Source organism: Anarhichas minor, unplaced genomic scaffold (genome assembly GCF_050575085.1).
Source record: "Anarhichas minor isolate MPS153535 unplaced genomic scaffold, ASM5057508v1 ptg000140l, whole genome shotgun sequence".
Classification (NCBI taxonomy): domain Eukaryota; kingdom Metazoa; phylum Chordata; class Actinopteri; order Perciformes; family Anarhichadidae; genus Anarhichas; species Anarhichas minor.
The window spans coordinates 545,001-566,343 of record NW_027466586.1 but is presented as its reverse complement, the minus strand read 5'-3'; the positions used below and the strand labels follow the sequence as shown (position 1 = coordinate 566,343).

Here is a 21,343-nt window from a genome sequence, read left to right as displayed (position 1 = left end):
CTGATTCCTGAGCTCTTCCAGATCGTTCTGGTTAGAGAGTAACGGTGGTTGTATTATCTCACATAGCGCTGTGTTGAGGTACACGTGTACGTACCCATGCCGTGTGCTCCTTCAGGTAGCAGCCTCGGTACTCGATGGTGTTCGGGTGGCGAAGCTTCTGCAGGAACTTCACCTCTTTAATGATGTCCTGCCACTTCTGAGCACGGACACAAAACACGCCGTCAGACACATTCGTGTCAATAAAGAAACATATTGAAATACTTTGTCAAACAACTCAGGCTAATGGTGGTAGAAACAAAGGACAATACGGCGGTAGAATGAACAAAGACTAGTAGGTTATGAATGTTTCACTGTGAGAACATCCAGAGGACTAGTAACAGTAATCCAGAGCGAGTAACAGAGGGACGTTAATATCAAAAGGAAAGGACTTATTTATTCATTTGTTTCCGGTGCGTTACCTCGTTGGTCTGCTTGCCGCTGTACGACATCTTCTTAATGGCCACCACCTCATTGTTGCGAACATCTCGGGCCTGTCGGGCGACAGAAGTCAGTTTATCAGAACAATAAACACTCAAGTTGCTGTGAGAGGAAACATGTTCATCAGGTGAATAGATGATGATGTTTGGACCTTTATCTATTCAGAGACCAGTCTGACCTACTGAGCTTCAGGTTACATCATCACTGCTACGCGTACGTGTACAAACCTGGACTACCGATCGTCTACGAGGTTCATTCAACACGGATAACCGATTACAGAAGATGCTGACCGTGCTGTCTTTACTGAGCAGCTGTTCAATTCTGCATTTTATAATTCTACTGCTGCCGTCGTGCGGAGGAAGACGCTGTCATTGGAGCGGCGTGTCCACGCTTACTTTGTTCACACAGAAACCATAAAGGAACAAAAGCACAAGAGCTCTCCAGTACGACGGAGACTTCTATCAATGAAAACCTGTCAGTGTGGACGAAGCCGTCACTTTCTCACACCACTTCTGTCGACTAATCGATGAGTCGACTTAATTAACAGATTTGTAAACTGAGTTTCTCCACAAAGGATCACTTTAGATCTTGTGTTTACCAGAGACGTGCTCATAAATAAAAACAAACACAAGTTATTCAGCATGAAGAAAGGCTGCCGGTGCAGAGGAGCTCCTCAGAACCTCAGGAAGGAATTTAAAAGATGAGATAATCTCAGTCTGTCCGAATAAATGTGCTTCAGCTACCAACACCTCTCTGAAGACACAAAGACGTTGCTCTCAGCGCTGATGTCTGTCTTCACTTTTCCTCATTTAAAGACGTGTAAATGCTTTGACAATCACAGGAGTTTGTGTTATGATATCTGTGCAGGTTTCACAGAACCAGTTGTGGTTGGTTTTGAATGAGAGGACTTGTCTGTGACGTGTCTCCGGCGTGTCTGTGACGTGTCTCCGGCATGTCTGTGACGTGTCTCTGGCGTGTCTGTGACGTGTCTGACGTGTCTCTGAAGTGTCTCTGACGTGTCTGTGACGTGTCTCTGACGTGTCTCTGACGTGTCTCTGACGTGTCTGTGACGTGTCTCTGACGTTTCTGGGACGTGTCTCTGACGTGTCTGTGAAGTGTCTGTGACGTGTCTCTGACGTGTCTGTGACGTGTCTGTGACGTGTCTGACGTGTCTGTGACGTGTCTCTGACGTGTCTGTGACGTGTCTCTGACGTGTCTGTGACGTGTCTCTGACGTGTCTGTGACGTGCCTGTGAAGTGTCTGTGAAGTGTCTGTGAAGTGTCTCTGACGTGTCTGTGACGTGTCTGTGAAGTGTCTCTGACGTGTCTGTGACGTGTCTGACGTGTCTCTGACGTGTCTCTGACGTGTCTCTGACGTGTCTGTGAAGTGTCTGTGACGTGTCTGTGACGTGTCTCCGGCGTGTCTGTGACGTGTCTCCGGCATGTCTGTGACGTGTCTCTGGCGTGTCTGTGACGTGTCTCCGACATGTCTCCGAAGTGACTCCGACGTGTCTGTGACGTGTCTCCGGCGTGTCTGTGAAGTGTGTCTGTGAAGTGTCTGACGTGTCTCTGAAGTGTCTCTGACGTGTCTGTGACGTGTCTCTGACGTGTCTCTGACGTGTCTGTGACGTGTCTCTGACGTTTCTGGGACGTGTCTCTGACGTGTCTCTGACGTGTCTGTGAAGTGTCTGTGACGTGTCTGTGACGTGTCTCTGACGTGTCTGTGACGTGTCTCTGACGTGTCTGTGACGTGTCTGACGTGTCTGACGTGTCTGTGACGTGTCTCTGACGTGTCTGTGACGTGTCTCTGACGTGTCTGTGACGTGTGTCTGTGACGTGCCTGTGAAGTGTCTGTGAAGTGTCTCTGACGTGTCTGTGACGTGTCTGTGAAGTGTCTCTGACGTGTCTGTGACGTGTCTGACGTGTCTCTGACGTGTCTCTGACGTGTCTCTGACGTGTCTCTGACGTGTCTGTGAAGTGTCTGTGACGTGTCTGTGACGTGTCTCTGACGTGTCTCTGACGTGTCTGTGACGTGTCTCTGACGTGTCTGTGACGTGTCTCTGACGTGTATGTGACGTGTCTGACGTGTCTGACGTGTCTGTGACGTGTCTCTGACGTGTCTGTGACGTGTCTCTGACGTGTCTGTGACGTGTCTCTGACGTGTCTGTGACGTGCCTGTGAAGTGTCTGTGAAGTGTCTGTGAAGTGTCTCTGACGTGTCTGTGACGTGTCTGTGAAGTGTCTCTGACGTGTCTGTGACGTGTCTGTGAAGTGTCTCTGACGTGTCTGTGACGTGTCTCTGACGTGTCTGTGACGTGTCTGTGAAGTGTCTCTGACGTGTCTGTGAAGTGTCTCTGACGTGTCTGTGAAGTGTCTGACGTGTCTCTGAAGTGTCTCTGACGTGTCTCTGACGTGTCTGACGTGTCTCTGACGCGTCTGACGTGTCTGTGACGTGTCTGTGACGTGTCTCTGACGTGTCTGTGAAGTGTCTCTGACGTGTCTGTGACGTGTCTCTGACGTGTCTGTGAAGTGTCTCTGACGTGTCTGTGACGTGTCTCTGACGTGTCTGTGAAGTGTCTCTGACGTGTCTGTGACGTGTCTGTGACGTGTCTCTGAAGTGTCTCTGACGTGTCTGTGACGTGTCTCTGACGTGTCTGTGACGTGTCTGTGAAGTGTCTCTGAAGTGTCTCTGACGTGTCTGTGACGTGTCTCTGACGTGTCTGTGACGTGCCTGTGAAGTGTCTCTGACGTGTCTGTGAAGTGTCTCTGACGTGTCTGTGAAGTGTCTCTGACGTGTCTGTGACGTGTCTCTGACGTGTCTGTGACGTGTCTGTGACGTGTCTGTGAAGTGTCTGACGTGTCTGTGAAGTGTCTGTGAAGTGTCTCTGACGTGTCTGTGAAGTGTCTCTGACGTGTCTGTGACATGTCTGTGAAGTGTCTGACGTGTCTGTGAAGTGTCTGTGAAGTGTCTCTGACGTGTCTGTGAAGTGTCTCTGACGTGTCTGTGACGTGTCTGTGAAGTGTCTGACGTGTCTGTGAAGTGTCTGTGAAGTGTCTCTGACGTGTCTGTGACGTGTCTGTGACGTGTCTGTGAAGTGTCTGTGAAGTGTCTCTGACGTGTCTGTGACGTGTCTGTGAAGTGTCTCTGACGTGTCTGTGAAGTGTCTGTGAAGTGTCTCTGACGTGTCTCTGACGTGTCTGTGACGTGTCTGTGACGTGTCTCTGACGTGTCTGTGAAGTGTCTCTGACGTGTCTGTGACGTGTCTGTGAAGTGTCTGACGTGTCTCTGACGTGTACTGATCTGCTCCGATTGTTAAACACAGATTATAAACTAGGTTCAAACAGCTTCTCTCTGCAGGATGAACCAGGGTTCTCTACTCCGTCCTGCTCAGATTACACCTTTACATCAGTTTGATCTCAGCTCACGGGAGGAAGTGAACCATCAACACAGCACAATCAATCCGCTCAAACACACGATTCTATTTACATCTCAGTCTGAACTACATCTAAAGACTTCATCGGGAACAAATAGTGAAAATAAAAGGCTTTACTGCTTTAAATGCTTTGTTTGTCTTCTCCCTTCATGTCATGGTGTTTCATGTAGTTCTGTTGTCAATGACAGTAGAACCCTTGACTTTCATCATCTTGTTAAAGAGAGCAGATGAGATCCGACACGTTCAGGGAACAAAAGAAGAACACGTCGATCTATTTATCAACATCAGCATCATCTATCTCCGGGTAAGAACACTCTCATCTCCTCATCTCCATTCAGAGCTTAATCCTCCTGAACAGAGCTTAGTCCTAAAACCCAAGTGAGGTTCTCTGCAGTCAGACGAGGTCACGCTGCACTGAGGCGACCCGACAACACACACACACACACACACGCACACACACACACACTATAAGATAAGAACGTCTGTCTTTCTCTTCTAAAGGAAATGCTTCAAAGTTCAGATAAAAGATCTGAACTTTGTGATATTTATTCAACATAATCTCAGCAGCAGGAAGTCCACCTGATCAGCATCATCAGCCTCTCCTCTTCCCATTGGCTCACAGAGATTACACAAGAGAAGGTATCATGTCTATTTAAAGGCTTGTGTGCTCTGACATTCTGAGCTCTTTCTGCAGCTTTTCTTTGACATTAGTCAGAGACCACGGAAGCTAAACGTGGACAGAATGCTTCATACCAGCCTGAAGCTTCGAAGGAGGACAAACTGACAATCTTGACGTTCACACTTCACACACACAGCGACCGGCCAGCTGAGTAGAGAGTGAGTCTGGAAACGTTCCTCTGTCAGCTATGAATACTTTGATATAAAAACACAAGTAAGAAGAGACACAACACAAACACAGAAGGACTTTTTAACGCGGAGACTCACAAAGTAAACGGCTCCGAAGCTGCCATGTCCGATCTCACGGAGGTCCGCGAACAGCTTCTCCGGATCGTCTTTGCAGAAGAGGTCTGCCACCTCGGGGTCTTTCAGGTTGCCCGCCCGGACACTCGAGGGCATGGCCAGGGCCTGTAACGGGGGGGGGGGGGGGGGGGGTTTAAACCAACAGGAGGAGAGCTAGTAACGTTAGCAGCACCGCTAACGGCTAACCAACGGAGGTTCACTTCAGTTACACTGTGATGCCTTCAGGCTCTGCTCAGTGAACATGAGTACTGGCTGAAGGTACATTATAACGTTATCATGATGTGTTCACATGTCATCTGTAAAATGTAGTTTTGGTGATAAACTAGAATAAATCCAGTAGTTTGAAGGAGATGTTTTCACGTGAATATAAAATAGATATTAGAGATGAATTATGAGCTGTTTAACTTCCTAACAGGAGCTCTGTAGAGATCTGTATCTGTTAATATGGATCATCAAGGATCAATAATTATTATCTGAGATCGTTAAACGTTATATTTGCTCTTTTTTCTTTTTGCAAATCACGTCATAATATAATATAATTTCTTCAGCTTCTTCTGTATTTACGGGAGATTTCTGATGTAAAGAAAGCTTTAACAGCACAAGAGAGATATGAATATGTTTGTATTAATGTATAGACAGACCAGCAGTGATCAGGAGGCTCCAACACGGTTTACATGTATTACTCTGTAGCTGAAGGAACAGGATCCTGGACCGTGTCCCCATTTTGTTTTTCCTGAAGTGATGTGAAGCGTCTGGTTTCTCTTCCACTTCAGTCGGGCAGAAAACCGTCTAATTAATGTGTTTAACACGCTGGAAAATGCATCCGTGTTCCTCTAAAAAAAAAGAAAGTGACCCATTTTCAAAAATCCCCCCGAGAGCAACAAAGACTCAGAGACTCAAAGACTCAGAAACTCAGACGAAACGAGTTGTAAACATAAGAAGAGTTTCTGAGTCATTAACTGAGATGTGTCAAAGAGAAGCTGATCTGAGACTCCAGAAGCTCAAACATTTGTACTTACTGTAGATAAAATGTATTTAATGTTTTAATGCACTGAGATGAAGATGAAGTGGGAATAAAAAACTCCCTTTAATGTAAACTTAGATCTAAATGTAATCAGTTCAAACATCAGTCATTTAGTTAATCTGGAGGTTTGTTCTGTAGCCCGCGATCAATCGATGGTTAATTACTGATTATTGTTTCCAATGACTTGTTTCAGCTCGAGCTGAAATATAAAACAATAAGCTGCTCATGAGGGGGCAAAAGAGAATAAATAATCTTCACATGTATTTACATGCATGTGAAGATATAAATAAACCCACGAAGAAGAGCGCAGCGTAATGTGAGCCCTGCACACTGAGCCGTGGTGTTTTATTATTATATCATTATGTCACACATGCAGCCTCCCGTTATGATGGAGCTCAATGCAGCCTCTGGTCTGAGTCAGCTGGAGCCCTGAGGAACCTGTGACGCCTTCAGGCTCCCTCTGTTTAATGCAGCACTGCCAGGCTCCTGTCTACAAGACGCACTGAACCGACGTTTAATCATATATATATATATATATATATATTATATTATATATGAGGAGAGGGGAGGAGGGGAGATGAGAGGAGAGGCTGGAACATGTGAATAGTTCAATATATAAATAGAACGTAGAGACTCATTTATTTAAACTTTGGAACACTTGGAAACATGTTGGATATTTAGATTCTATTGTTTTCCAATTTTTGTAAAATAAATTATCAAAGAATAACTTTCTTTTTAATGACTGATGTCATCATAACTGTTGTTCTGCACTAAAGACGTGTTCTAGTTCTACTTCTAGTCATCATGGTTCTGTTCATAGAGGAGCAGGACTTTTATTCTGAAGTAAAGAACAAGACCACAGAGAGAAACGTGACAGGAAACACCTCCAAACTGCTCTGTGTTCAGAGGGTTCAGAGTCCCGATGTCGTGGTATTCATGACTAAGTGCAGGTTTTCTGAGTCTATGGATTGAGACTTTAAAAAGCACGGGTGGATCGTCATCATTGTCCTCATCAGCTTCATGTTGATGTGCAAAAAGAATACACCATATCATTCACCATTTATATAAATGGGGAAGACGGCTTGTGGTTTCTATTTTTGTCATTTTCCAAAGGAACATGGCTGCTCTCACACGTTTAAGAACACAACACTGAGGAAGCAAGTTTCCTCAACATCATATGTAGGAAAACTAACTCACGCTTCACTTAAACCAGCTTCAGACACTTTAAACTGGAGACAGGAACCTGAAATCTGGTGTCGTGGTGCCGAATGACCGAGATCACATGGTTGAAACTCAAACCTCTGATTCAGAAGCTCCTCGTGAAAGAAGCATCACTGGATTTTCATTGGGCGTGGTCCAAACGTTTAAACGTTCAAACTGAAAATCGCTAACAGCGAAACAAGGCTAACATTCAGGTTGTTGTGGTTAAAGCTGAACAGGATTCAAACCTCCTGGTGCAACATGCTTCATCCTGTGAAACACATCTCTTGTACTTTAACTGTAGTTACAAAACAGATGATGTGCTTATAAAACTATTTTACTCATAAACATGTAGAGACACGTCGTGATTGGAGCTAATTAACTCTTTGCTGCTTTTGATCATTAAGTTACAAATATGAATGTATTAGTAATAATTTTGAGGTTTGGATCTGTGAAATTATTACGTGCGTCCTCACTATTTACAAAACAACATATCCATCGATTAAATGAGTAAATATTAATAACAATTAATTTATACTGTGTGGTATTAGTACTTTCACTGTAACAGTATTTTTACTGTGTGGTATTAGTACTTTCACTGTAACAGTATTTTTACTGCGTGGTATTAGTACTTCTACTGTAATAAATGATCTAAATACTAACGTTAAGTAACCACATGCATTAAAGCAGACCCATCAACATGAACCGTGCCAACGTTCAGCATAACTAGGTTAGCTATAGCATAGCTAATGTAGCATTACTTACCGCGGCTTATTGTGGTTCCGCTCCGGAACGAAAAACAAACTGTTAGCAGCCAAAGCTACCGAGCCTCTGTCGGCGGATAATCAACACGACGTGCGGTCCATTTCCACCAGAGTCCCGACAATACAATGTATTAACGTTTAACCAAATTACACTGCTAGTCTAGTTCAAAATAGAAGCTCGCCAGTCGTTACTAGCCTCTTAGCTAATTGGCTAGCTTAGCTCCGGTAGCTTGCGAGCTAACGTTAGCTGTTCTCTGGGGTGTGGCTGATGTTCCTCCGCGGTGCTACGACATACTGTCCCGTTACACCCGATATACTATTAACATTTTAATATACGCTTAAAATACGACTTTAAAATCTGTGCCCCATCCCGAGGTTTCGGCTCGTTTCTCTCACCGTTTTGTTTTTTTGTTCTTTGCTAAATACAAGATGGCACACTGACTGGTGGGGCGGGACTCAAAAGTATTGACCGGAAGCTGGTTTGTTCTATTTCCGGTGACGTTTACCGCTTCACAATAAAAGGGTATAAATAAATCGACCTAGATAACAATGTGGTGCAAAGGCTGTAAAGCTCGATTCTATTCATTTTACAACAAGACTTATGTTCAGATTTCATAATGTTGAGACTCCTCAATCTGAACAGAACAGTAAATTAAAATAGAGTCAGGCGATGGTTGAAGTCATTTTTCATGTAAAACTATGCTCGTTGCAGAAGTTACTAATCATGTTATTGTTAATGTCTTAGTAATAATGTTGAGTTTTGGAGTGAACTAACATTGTGACGATGCTTTGAATAGTCAAAAGTCTAGAAAGGTGCTTTATATAAATAAGTCCATTTACATTCTTTTCTCAGAAATCTGAATTAATAATGCGGTGAACAAGGACCATGAAACAGAAATAATGTTATGTTTCATCTTTATTGCAATGTCCAGAAGGCAGAGATAAAAAATACATGAAAGATTGCATTTAATGACCAAAAGTTGAGAATCATAACTTTACTACTTAACTTCAATACAGTGCTGATAATTTATATGTGAACATGAGATATAACACTACAGTCATCATTCAACCAGTCCCACTGAGTCTACATGAAGTGTCCCTTTTAGTCCACCTCCTCGATGGTGGGCCCCTGGGAGCCGGCTCCAGTTGGCTGTCCACAGCTGCCTGCAGGCATCCCTCCCTGGTACAACTTGCTCATGATGGGGTTGCACACTTTCTCCAGCTCCTCCTGCCTGTGTTGGTACTCCTCTTTGTCAGCCAGCTGGTTGTTCTCCAGCCAGGCGATGGTCTCCTCACACTTCTCCGTCAGCTTCTGCTGGTCCTCTGGGCTCATTTTTTCCTTCAGGTTATCGTCCTGCACGCTGCTCTTCACGTTGAAGGCGTAGGACTCCAGGGAGTTCTTGGCGGAGATCTTGTCCCTCTGAAGTTCGTCCTCGGCTTTGTACTTGTCGGCGTCCTGCACCATCCTCTCGATGTCTTCTTTGCTCAGTCGGCCCTTGTCGTTGGTGATGGTGATCTTGTTCTCTTTGCCGGTGCTCTTGTCCACTGCGGACACGTTCAGGATGCCGTTGGCGTCCACGTCGAAGGTGACCTCGATCTGCGGGACCCCTCGCGGAGCCGGTGGGATTCCCCCCAGATCAAACTTGCCCAGCAGGTTGTTGTCCTTGGTCATGGCGCGCTCTCCTTCGTAGACCTGGATGAGGACCCCGGACTGGTTGTCGGAGTAGGTGGTGAAGACCTGGGTTTGTTTAGTGGGGATGGTGGTGTTGCGTTTAATCAGTGACGTCATGACTCCTCCGGCCGTCTCGATACCCAGGGACAGAGGCGCCACGTCCAGCAGCAGCAGGTCCTGAACGTTGTCCGAGGTGTCGCCCGTGAGAATGGCGGCCTGGACGGCCGCGCCATAAGCCACCGCCTCGTCGGGGTTGATGCTCTTGTTCAGCTCCCTGCCGTTGAAGAAATCCTGCAGCAGCTTCTGGACTTTGGGGATGCGGGTAGAGCCTCCGACCAGGACAATGTCATGGATCCGCGCCTTGTCCATTTTGGCATCCCTCAGGGATTTCTCCACGGGCTCCAGCGTTCCCCTGAACAGGTCGGAGCACAGCTCCTCGAAGCGAGCCCTGGTGACGGAGGTGTAGAAGTCAACGCCCTCGAACAGAGAATCTATCTCGATGCTGGCCTGGGAGCTGGAGGACAGCGTCCTCTTGGCCCTCTCACAAGCTGTGCGCAGCCTCCTCAAGGCCCTCTTGTTCTGGCTGATGTCCTTCTTGTGCTTCCTCTTGAACTCCTCCACAAAGTGGGTCACCATGCGATTGTCAAAGTCCTCTCCGCCCAGGTGAGTGTCTCCGGCCGTGGCTTTGACTTCGAAGATGCCGTCTTCGATGGTCAGGATGGACACGTCGAAGGTGCCTCCGCCCAGGTCAAAGATCAGGACGTTGCGTTCCCCCGAGCTGCCTTTGTCCAGACCGTACGCGATGGCGGCCGCCGTCGGCTCGTTTATGATCCTCAGGACGTTCAGCCCCGCAATGACGCCCGCGTCTTTGGTCGCCTGTCGCTGGGAGTCGTTGAAGTACGCCGGGACCGTGACGACCGCGTTGGACACCTTTTGGCCCAGGTAGGCCTCGGCAATCTCCTTCATCTTCACCAGGACCATGGAGGAGATCTCCTCAGGGTAGAAGGTTTTGTTCTCCCCCTTGTGCTCCACCTGGATCTTGGGCTTCCCCCCGTCTCCGACCACCGTGAAGGGCCAGTGCTTCATGTCCGCCTGCACCACCGCATCGTCGATCTTTCTTCCGATCAGCCTCTTGGCGTCAAACACGGTGTTGCTGGGGTTCAGAGCCACCTGGTTCTTGGCCGCGTCCCCGATGAGCCTCTCGGTGTCGGTGAACGCCACGTAGCTGGGGGTGGTCCTGTTGCCCTGGTCGTTGGCGATGATTTCTACTTTTCCGTGCTGGAAAACGCCCACGCAGGAGTAGGTGGTGCCCAGGTCAATGCCGACCGCGATGCCTTTAGCTGCAGACATCCTGTTGGTTTCAACGTGCGTCCTGAAGACGCAAAGACAAATATTAGAAAAGTAAATACCTACGTTACGAATGAATCCATAAAATATTAAATAATCTAGTTAATATTTATTTACATCACTGAAAGGGACTAATTTAAAAAAGGACTGTATAATTAACGCTAAATGAGTTTGATTGGACTGTAACGTTACATTGAGCCTAAGTTTGACTAATATTCAGAAATAGTCTTTATGTAAAAGAAAATACTCTGAAGCCGTTTTGAAAAAATTACAACGTGTTCGCTAACTTTGAATGAGATAAAGGTTCAAAGGTTAAAACACTGAATGAGATAAAGGTTCAAAGGTTAAAACACTGAATGAGATAAAGGTTCAAAGGTTAAAACACTGATTAATCTACAGTGTAATCTAGATTTGACAGTTTGGTGAATCGTTCATGAGGAAAGTCTGCAGTTAATCAAAAACGGTTATTTTCTATAATTCACACCAAGTTTTGATTTAAAGGACATTTTCGTTCAGAGCAATAAATAATGCATCATAACTGCTCTTTAAAAAGCAGTTTAGCGGTTTTAACGGTTAAACAGTCAGTGCGGCATCTATTTAACCCTAAAACCGTCGTTTCTATAATTCGCACATACTCGACGTATCTCAGTTCAAAGTATTAATATAATTATAAATAACAACGCCGATGTGTCAAACTGATCATTCAGCGTTATATTTAAACGGTAGAAGTAAAAGTACAGCTGTGAACATCGAGTCCCCGACAATGAGAGGTTGTATAATGGAGTCTGGTGACACGTGGTAGAAAATCTCCCGCAGCTGAATTTCATTCTTAATAATTCGAATAATCCGTTCATAATTTTGAGGACAACACGACGCCGATGTGTACAACTGACATTTAACCGTTAAAATGAGCCGTAAGCGGCGTACTTACTGTCGTTAAAAGAAGATAAAGTCGAGAGAAGAGGAGACGAAGAGGTTTCTGCTCTTTGTTCCGTGTTCGCTGGGTCTAGATGCCGGTAACGTAGGTCATCGTCATCTTTATACTGTCGTCACTTCCTTCTGGTTTCTTCTGGAAGCTTTCCGCCCGGCGTTCTGGACCAATCACAGAGCACGGCGTGGGTGCTCGGCGTGATGACGTGTACCGGAAACAAGGGGATTAGAAGGTTCTCGAAGCTTCTGGTCCGAGAACCACGTGTGCGTTTCATAAGAATCAAAAAATACAGAAATAAAAATCCGAGTAGAAATACAGAGGGACAGACTGATTATATAAAGGAGGAAAAGATGTAGAACATATAAATACACAAGGAAATACATCCGACTATACACAAACACACAAATCAAACAGATTGTTTGCACCTAAACGCTGTTTAAATTCTACTTAAATGTACAATCCGAGTTAAATAACTGGATCGCTTCCATGCCGATTTTCATACGAGACGTTAATAATTCTTCCACTTAAGTTAAATGTGTTTCACAAGACTGTCCAATAATCACACGACCAGAAAAGCTTAAAATGTAGGTTTTTCAGGTGGAGTATTGGAAAAAACCCATAGCAGCATTTTATCAAACAATTCAATGAAAATATAAACTGGATGAACAGAAATAAAATCCATGAATATTATTAGAGAATTCAAATGAGACTGACTCATTGTAACAAATATAATTAATATTATAAATGTCTTTTTTCTGTAGTTTGTACCAAGAATCAAGAGTTAAAGTCGAGAGGAGCTCAGCTGTGTTTGTGAGTATATATATATATATACATATATACATATATGTCAGTATATATACACACATATATAAAAATAAGTCAAGTCTGCCATAGAGTCATTCTTAATATTGCCACCAGATGACGCCAAAGGAAGATATTTTCAAAGCCATAATTATATATATATATATATATATATATATATATATATATATATATATATATATATATATATATATATATATATATATATATATATATATATATATATATATATATATATATATATATATATATATATATATACACATAAATGCATCAATAATTATAATCATATACATTCTTCCAAAGTCGAAGTACTTATACTTCGGGTATTTTAAGTATATTTTGATTTAAATAATTTTGCAATTTTCACCTAACAGTAGTATTTCTACACTGTGGTACCTTTGAGTACTTCCACCCTCACTGCTGTGAACAGACAGCAGCAGTATTCCTGATATTCATACACAGTATTACGAACTATGAGGGTCATTTTCTAAACTTATAATACTTGGTTTGCCGAGCTTGTTTTTTTCTTTTCTGTATGATTTTCGTGAACATCATAAAACCAAAACATTGCTTTTATGTCAAGAACCTATTGACAATAAACTCACTGAGTTAACAGCAGGAGATGTAATATCCAATAATAAGTCTGCTACAGTATTCTCAGCTCCAAGATGTAAAAGCTCTCATAGAGCAGCAAAAGTACTGCAGTATTAATGCAGTAAAAGTACAGCAGGATTGTCAGCTCCATGCAGTAAAGGTACTCATAAGTAAAGTACTCATAGATCAGTACAATGTCTCCTGTGACTGATGTACTTATATATAATATCATTGACAGTGAAGCATCTTGTCAATGGTGAAACTCATAAAGACAACAAATAATGAAACACCGTACAATAAATAAAAGACACCATAAATGTAATATCTAAATAATAATAATAACAAATAAAACACTTCAAACATAAACTTAGTTCAGGTTCAGTTCAGGAAACGTCCGCTTGGGGCCAAGTGCCCGGGGCCCTTTAGAGAAGTGTGTGCGGGGCCCCTCTGGCTGCTGAGTGAGGCCGTGTTTGTGTGCGTTGGGTGTGTTTGGTATGTGAGGTGTTACCTCAGATGCAGCATGACGACAGCACAAAGTACCTGAAGAAGAGTCACACCTTCCTGGTCTGAGCCGGGGTGAAGTTGTTCACAGGTGACAGGACGCACTCAGAGACTCACACCATGGAGATGAAGCTGGTACTTTGTGGCGTCGTCCTGCTGGTTCTAACAGGTGAGTTAATGGTTTAATAAGAACTGTCTCAGTAATAATCTGGATTCATAATGAGAGGAAGTAGAATTCTGTGTTTCTGTTGATACTCATAAATGTGTGTTTTTTGTATTTAAGCTTCTTTCCTGTCAGGACAGTTTATTAAAAGCTGTCGTTCATAAAAGAATAACTCTGGTGAACATTTAAAGTAAAAGAGCTCAGTGTTTGAAATGTAAAGTAGTCTACCTGTTCACACAGGTGAGTTCAAATACGTATAAATACACGTATCTCTGATAGAGAAGTCACGTGAAGGGAATGTTGTTGTGAAGGGAATGTTTCAGCAGCATGAGAATCCAGACCAGCAGGTTTGACTGGAGGACTTAAGCTCTGTCAACAACGTGAACATACAAATCACAACTGACCCTAACACCAACTATCTATAGAAATAATATTCATAGTTAAATATGATACATTCTGTGTAATCAGGTGAAAGGGGACAGTGGTGGAACTAAACACCATCATGTACTGTATTAAGTACATATTTAGAGGTACTTTATATTTGTATTTCTGTTTCAGGTACTTTACAAACTGAGTTTTGACACAAAATAATCAGCTTATAAAATATGATGACACTATGTTTAGCACAGTAATGAATCGCCACGTGGTGAAGCCAAAGCTTCATGTGTTAAAGCTGCATTCTCTCTAATGTCCACCAGGGGGCGACTCCTCTGGTTGTATAGAAGTCTATGAGAAAATGACTCTACTTCTCTCTTGATTTATTACCTCAGTAAACATTGTAAACATGAGTTTATGGTCTCAATCTCTAGTTTCAAGTCTTCTTCAATACAGCATGATGTTCATTTAGTACATTATGGTCCATTTAGAGTCAAACAGACCATAAAGCAGGGGAAGCTTTAGGGCGGGGCTACACGGTGATTGACAGGTCTCTACCAGAGACGTATATTCTCAGCTCCAACATGTAAAAGTTCTTATAGAGCAGCAAAAGTACTGTAGTATTCATGCAGTAAAAGCACAGTAGTATTGTCAGCTGCAGTAAAAGTACTCATAGAGCAGTAAAAGTCTTCATAGAGCAGTAAAAGTACTCATAGAGCAGTAAAAGTACTCATAGAACAGTAAAAGTCTTCATAGAGCAATAAAAGTACTCATAGAGCAGTAAAAGTACTCATAGAGCAGTAAAAGTACTCATAGAACAGTAAAAGTACTCATAGAACAGTAAAAGTATTCATAGAACAGTAAAAGTACTCATAGAGCAATAAAATGTCTCCTGTTACTGATGTACTTGTATATAATATCATTAGTTGATAGTGAAGCATCATGTTAAAGCTGCTCCAGATGAAAATACTTTGAACTACTTTACAGTCACATAGTTTAGTCCGGTGGGTCTCAACATAGGGGTCGGGCCCCTCCAGAGGGGCACCAGATAAATCTGACGGGTCCTGACACGATTAATGGGAGAGAAGAAGAAACTAAGATCTGATCCACATTAATACGTTTTTCACTTTCTGGAATTTTCTCCAATCTTTGATTTCTTTTCGGTGAAATATTGACGATTGATCTGGAAAGTAAGTAAAGAGAGAGAAGTAGAATATCACGGTGTGTCAACACACACAACTTCAACGAGGAAGTGAGACGCCTCACAAACCTCATCACGCAATAATCTTTTCATCTGGTGAATGATTATCGTGATCATTTCTTGGAACTGGAAGGACATTTAAAACGTCCTCTTTGTTTGACTTAATGCTACAAATACCAACCTCGCCCAGCAACACAATGACAAACAACCAGTTGGTTTAGTTTCCCACATTCTCGGAAATAAATCAATTGTTACTCGAAACTGATTTTAATGCTTCAGAATGCAACAAACACTGATATATTCTTATTCTTTGTCTCCCGCAGGAAGCAACGCACAGCTAGACGGTGAGTTCTGTTCTCATTTCAGTTCACAGGTTTCACAGACTCTGAGCTCTCGACATGAATCCAGTGCAGGTTTCAGGGGAGTCTGTATATAACATATAATAATAGTCTAATCTAAATAATAATAATCTATAGAAGCAGCTTTCTGACATGCTGCTGCATTTCTGTTTGCATTAAAACAAACAAGATATGGTGTTACAGGGCCAGGCTAGCTGTTTGCACCCACTTCCAGTCATTATGCTAAGCTAAGCTAAGCTCCTCCTGGCTCTATTTCAACACTTAAACACACAGACACGAGCTCAACATCCATCTGAACAAAACACACCTCACAGAAGAGACCTGAAGGCACATTTGTGTCAGTATTACATCTCGGTGATGTGTTGAACTGTTCTGTGAACTTGAACTGATTCCCGGCAGTTTGCGGCTCGGCGCCGCTCAACAACCGGATCGTCGGAGGTGAGGACGCCCCCGCCGGCACGTGGCCGTGGCAGGCCAGTCTGCACACATCCAGTCACTTCTGCGGAGGCTCCCTGATCAACGACCAGTGGGTGCTGACCGCCGCTCACTGTTTCACCAGGTGAGGTCCGACACGTGAAGCCAGCCGGTGTATCACCAGACCGTAAAGAGGATGCGGCAGAAAAAACACATGAATACAAACATCCATGGTGTTCTTCTTTATGGGACAAGTAGGCCGAAGCAGCTTGTTCCATATTTACTTTAAATGCTGTATTTAACTACAAAGAACTCTTCTTTTACCTCTCATGACACTTCATACTGCTACTAACTCTGAAACTCAGTAAATATTCTACTTTTTACTTCTCTACATGTATCTGACAGCTTTACTTTACAAATTAACATTTTTAACACAAAACATATGAAGAGTTCATAAAATATGATGTTTAGTTATAAATTAAACTCCCCAACATTTGATACAAGTGGAGCTAAAACCATCAGCCCATTAATCAATTAGTCCATTAATCAATTAGTCCATTAATCAATTAGTCCATTAATCAATTAGTCCATTAATCAAGTAATCAATTAATCAATTAGATAATTAATCAATTCGTTGATTTACAAAAAATGATTATGAAAACTATTTTGATAATTGAAGTCATTTTTCATGTAAAATATTTAATAATGTTAATAATGTTATTGTATTTGTACAGTGTGGTTTTAGTACCTTTAGTTGTACCAGAGAATTTTTACTTTTTACTTTTACTGTTAGAGTATTTGTACAGTGTGGTAATAGTATTCTTTACTGTAACAAAGTATTTGTGCAGCATGGTACTATAGTACTTTTACTGCAAAAGCATATTTTACAGTGTGGTACGAGTACTTTTACTGCATATTTAAACTTCTCTTCCGTCCTTCAGCTCCAGTACTTTCGGTTTCACCGTCTATCTCGGACGGGACACCCAGCAGCTGCTGAACACTAACGAAGTGTCCCGGAGACTGTCTCAGGTCATCAGACATCCGAACTACAACGACCGAACCAACGACAACGACATCGCCTTGTTGCGTCTGTCCTCACCTGTGACCTTCACCAACTACATCAGGCCGGTGTGTCTGGCGGCGGACGGCAGCTCGTTCGCGGGCGGGGCGTCCTGCTGGGTCACCGGGTGGGGAACCATCAACACTGGCGGTGAGAGTTTATTTTAAATGTATTATTAATGTTAATAGTGGACGATTGTACGGAGTAATTCAGTGTGTAGTGTTGTGTCCAATGAATTGTGACCTTCGAGTAAAATACCGTCGTGTAGAAATACTCTGTTACGAGTAAAAATCCTGCATTCTGTTTTTACACATACATGACATGAAACTGTACTTTGTCCGTCCGCAGGCCTCTTGTACCTTTGACTTTGTAAATGAAAACAAAGTACATTAATATATAAATATATTAGCAGTTCATCTTTTATGTTTTGATGACTCAGCAGAGTTTCATGTGCGTCCCAACTGTGACACATCAATGATGAAGCCTTAATATAGTTCTTTCAAACCCGTTTCTTCTTCAGGCCACGCCCCCCAGTCAGTGAGGTCACAACAGGTGTTTTTCCATCAGCAGTTGCACAATTTTCATAAGAGCTTCAGAAAAACAAGAAACGCTCACAGAGAAGCTTCCTCTTTAAAAATACAAGTAACATCTCACTGATTTACAGTCTGGATCGACTCCTTCATTATGCTTCATTATGCTCCTGATAGAGCAGGAACCATTTACAAAGGACATATACATATACATATACATACAGTATATATATATTTAGACTATATATACTGATTCTGGAACCGGCCCAAACCAAAGTTAACAACACTGACACCACGTTTTATTTACAAGAGTTCAAAAGACAAGACTAGTGATTGAATGTGTCTCATTGGTTTCTACTGAAGAAGTAAATCTTCAAAAACACAACCATTTGCTAAGTCCCGCCCCTTGAATGAAGACTGCCCAATCACAGCGTAGCATTGCTCTGCTTCATAGACACTCGTCACTGGTTTCAGATGTTCTTCAGGCTGGTTTGGTGGATCTGGAGCTCATCGTAGTTAAACGTCTCCTCGTTCAACCGTTCTGATGATCTCCTACCGAAGGTTACTCGTTTTCTGTGCGTTTTCAGCAACAACGTGTCAGTTGACGCTCGTTAATGAAAACGATCCTTTCAAAATGAACTTCTGTCTTCACAGGAAAATACTTCGTTAAGTTTAGGAAAAGATGATGAAATAAATATCCTGGTTTGGGTTAAAGTAACGACGGAAGTAGAAAACTTAAGTTACGTGAAAAATAAATCAACGTTGACTTCTCGCTTCACACGAGGAACACAAAGCGTTCTGCTGAGGAACGTTTCTCTCTCTGAGATCGACTTCTCCTGTTTCCATAAAGCAGATCATATTAATCAGTGAGGTCGGTTAGTGATGCTCTCCATGATGACAGCTGCTTACTTTGAGTTCTTAATCAAACAAACAGGAGGGAATAGTGACCTTATGAGGGACTATTTCCAGCGGCGTATTAATCCACACGTTCTAGTGAGTATTTGTATAAACTACAGGGTGATGATGGTGATGATGGTGATGAAGGAACGTGTCTCCCAGACTTATTGTGTCTTTCTGTCTTCAGTTTCGCTCCCGTTCCCTCAGAGGCTGCAGGAGGTTGAAGTCCCCGTCGTGTCCAACGCTCAGTGTAGCGCCGCCTACCCAACACTCACCAGCAACATGATCTGTGCCGGTCTGGATGAGGGCGGGAGGGACTCCTGCCAGGTGAGTCTCCTCCTCCTGGTGACACGCTGAGAGCTGCAGATGTAACTTTAGTTACTTTATACATTCAGAGTATGAATCAACTATTGACTGAAGTATTATTACTGATTACACCACCAGCTGTATATAAAGTCATTCAAATGAGCTCCATCGTTAACGCAGTGGCGGGCCGTGCATTTTATAGCTAGGCCTTCACTGCCGTCCTGCAGCTGAAATACCACCTTATAACCACATGATGGCGCCACAGCTATTCATTTCTAACTGTAACTATGTACATCTTCGTATTAAACCATTCAGTACGAGGCTTACGACATGTTTGAGTAATGCTAGAGCATCTGGAAAATGCACAAACTTAAATTCAGGATAATATAATGTTTTCTGCGCTCATGTAGGACAGTGGTTCTCAGCTGGTCTGGCTGTGGGACCCACCATCACTACTTAATGACAAGCCGCGACCCACAGAGATTGTCCTATGATTTTACTTTCACAACTGGAATGTTGAAGTACTGCTCTGCAATGTCTTTCCTCGTCTCAGCCCCCTGTGTCATGGTGTGTGGTACATCTCACTGGAGTCAGAATGCCCATATTTGATTGGCTGAGCTGCATCACGTGATGTGATTCACTACCCATCAGCCTCTGCTGTTAAGTTTCGTTTCACAATAGTCACGTGCTCGCCCACTGACCAATCACAGCGCACTCTGTACCTCACCGCGGAGCTACACATGGACACTGAGCTGCACTAATGCTGACGTAGCTACATGCCAGCTAGCAGGCGCTGGCACGTCAGAGAATACGCCCAACATGTCAAACTAAAGATCTGATTGGTTGAAGACTATTACAATCAACAACATCGTCCCCATTCAATTAAACTGCACATGGATTCACTTGTGAGTCTGCAGGCCTCTGCCTCTGTTCTTACCTAGAGACACAGAGGTGAGATCTGATTGGATAAAAGCTCTACTTAAAACAAGCTGCACTGGAAGCAGAGCAACTGAGGAAGACAGTAGCTGTGCAATGAGAACATAAGATAATGGGAAAATATCTTTATAAATTATAATACATGTAGTGTATTTAACAAAAATTCTTAAATTATAAAATAGATATAGCTTTGTGATTCTCTTTAGGCCAGCAGAGAAGGCCTTGAAGGCCCTGACGGCCCACCACTGCTTTAAAGTGATGAACACATTAATGCAGTTATGATACTATTATAGTATTATATAAATCATTCTGCATAATGAGTACTTCTGACTGTGATACTTTTAAGTATATTTCAATGAGCAGCGAGTATTTTTAAACTGTGGTGTAAATACTTTTACTGAAGGAAAAAATAAATTAGCTGCCAGTGTACAATATGTACATTATGTACTACATACAGTACAAAGTACAACATGTACCTCTGAGATGTAGTACAGTATAAAGCAGCAGAATATTAAGTTATCAATTAGTTAGAAATGTGTCAGTTTATGATGTAGATGATAATTAAACACACCTTAAACATATAATAATACATTTCAGTCATTTTACAAACAAAACATCTAAATATTCTCTTGTTCCTGCTTCTGAAATATGAAGATTACGTGTTTTATTTAGTTGTTTTATTTGATGATAAAATAAAAATCTTTGAGTTTTGAATACATATCTTTGAGCGATGGGAAATTATATTTGTGTGAATTTTTTTCACTATTTTCTAAAATTTTACAGACAAAATAATTAATCAGTTGAATGAACAATAGTCTGCCAATGAATACTTTGTGTTTCCGGTGTTTTAACCAACATGTCGTCCCGTTAGGGGGACTCCGGCGGCCCGCTGGTGAATCAGAACGGCTCCAGGTGGATTCTGGCCGGCGTGGTGAGCTTCGGGAGAGGATGCGCTGATGCCGGCTTCCCCGGAGTCTACACCCGAGTGTCCGAGTACCAGAGCTGGATCAACAGCCAAATCACCAGCAACCAGCCGGGCTTCGTGAACGTTAACGCGACCGGGTCCGCATCCAGGACCACTGGTGTGGTTTCTCTCTCGTTCACTCTGCTGCTGTCCCTCTTCCCCGTCCTCTTCTCTCTCTTCGTGCTCACATAGTGATGATGTTCATGGAGTTTTACAGAAACCAGTCTCAAGAAAATGATTTCAAAACTGGATAAATCTGCTGATTAATGAATAGTTTTGTCTTGTAAATGAACAGACAACAGAGAAATCCTTCATCTCTGTTGTCTGTTCACAATAACAAACACTACAGAAGTATTTGTGCAAACTGTTAAATAGATAAATTATTTTGTC

At 42.8% G+C, this 21,343-nt stretch overlaps 3 protein-coding genes across 6 annotated transcripts in view; 1 reads left to right on the top strand and 2 right to left on the bottom strand.

Moving 5' to 3' along the window:
* The window catches only part of taok2a (TAO kinase 2a), a 33,499-nt gene extending 25,154 nt beyond the window's left edge, over window positions 1–8,345 (bottom strand). The window contains exons 1-5 of one of the 4 annotated variants that reach the window (XM_076085151.1): window positions 7,880–8,345; window positions 5,532–5,723; window positions 4,855–4,995; window positions 459–530; window positions 95–196 (exon numbers count right to left, since the gene is read on the bottom strand). In XM_076085151.1, the coding sequence (XP_075941266.1) occupies window positions 95–196; window positions 459–530; window positions 4,855–4,986 (306 nt within the window). In that variant the 5' untranslated portion in view covers window positions 4,987–4,995; window positions 5,532–5,723; window positions 7,880–8,345. The remainder of the gene's footprint in view (window positions 1–94; window positions 197–458; window positions 531–4,854; window positions 4,996–5,531; window positions 5,724–7,879) is intronic. The other 3 variants (XM_076085154.1, XM_076085150.1, XM_076085153.1) reach the window with 3 other exon arrangements.
* A 431-nt stretch (window positions 8,346–8,776) lies between these two features.
* Window positions 8,777–11,970, bottom strand: LOC142943570 (heat shock 70 kDa protein 1). The gene is made up of 2 exons (XM_076085156.1): window positions 11,829–11,970; window positions 8,777–10,922 (listed from the first exon to the last, which is right to left on the bottom strand). Exon 2 carries the CDS (start codon window positions 10,898–10,900, stop codon window positions 8,981–8,983), a length of 1,920 nt encoding a protein of 639 aa, XP_075941271.1. The 5' UTR covers window positions 10,901–10,922; window positions 11,829–11,970; the 3' UTR covers window positions 8,777–8,980.
* Window positions 11,908–21,343, top strand: part of LOC142943571 (trypsin-like) — a 10,592-nt gene continuing 1,156 nt past the window's right edge. The window contains exons 1-8 of the mRNA XM_076085157.1: window positions 11,908–12,412; window positions 12,590–12,638; window positions 13,749–13,917; window positions 15,811–15,831; window positions 16,246–16,405; window positions 17,202–17,470; window positions 18,935–19,074; window positions 20,861–21,343. The exon at window positions 20,861–21,343 is cut by the window's right edge and continues 1,156 nt beyond it. Coding sequence (XP_075941272.1) covers window positions 13,869–13,917; window positions 15,811–15,831; window positions 16,246–16,405; window positions 17,202–17,470; window positions 18,935–19,074; window positions 20,861–21,145 — 924 coding nt within the window. The 5' untranslated portion in view covers window positions 11,908–12,412; window positions 12,590–12,638; window positions 13,749–13,868 and the 3' untranslated portion in view covers window positions 21,146–21,343. The remainder of the gene's footprint in view (window positions 12,413–12,589; window positions 12,639–13,748; window positions 13,918–15,810; window positions 15,832–16,245; window positions 16,406–17,201; window positions 17,471–18,934; window positions 19,075–20,860) is intronic.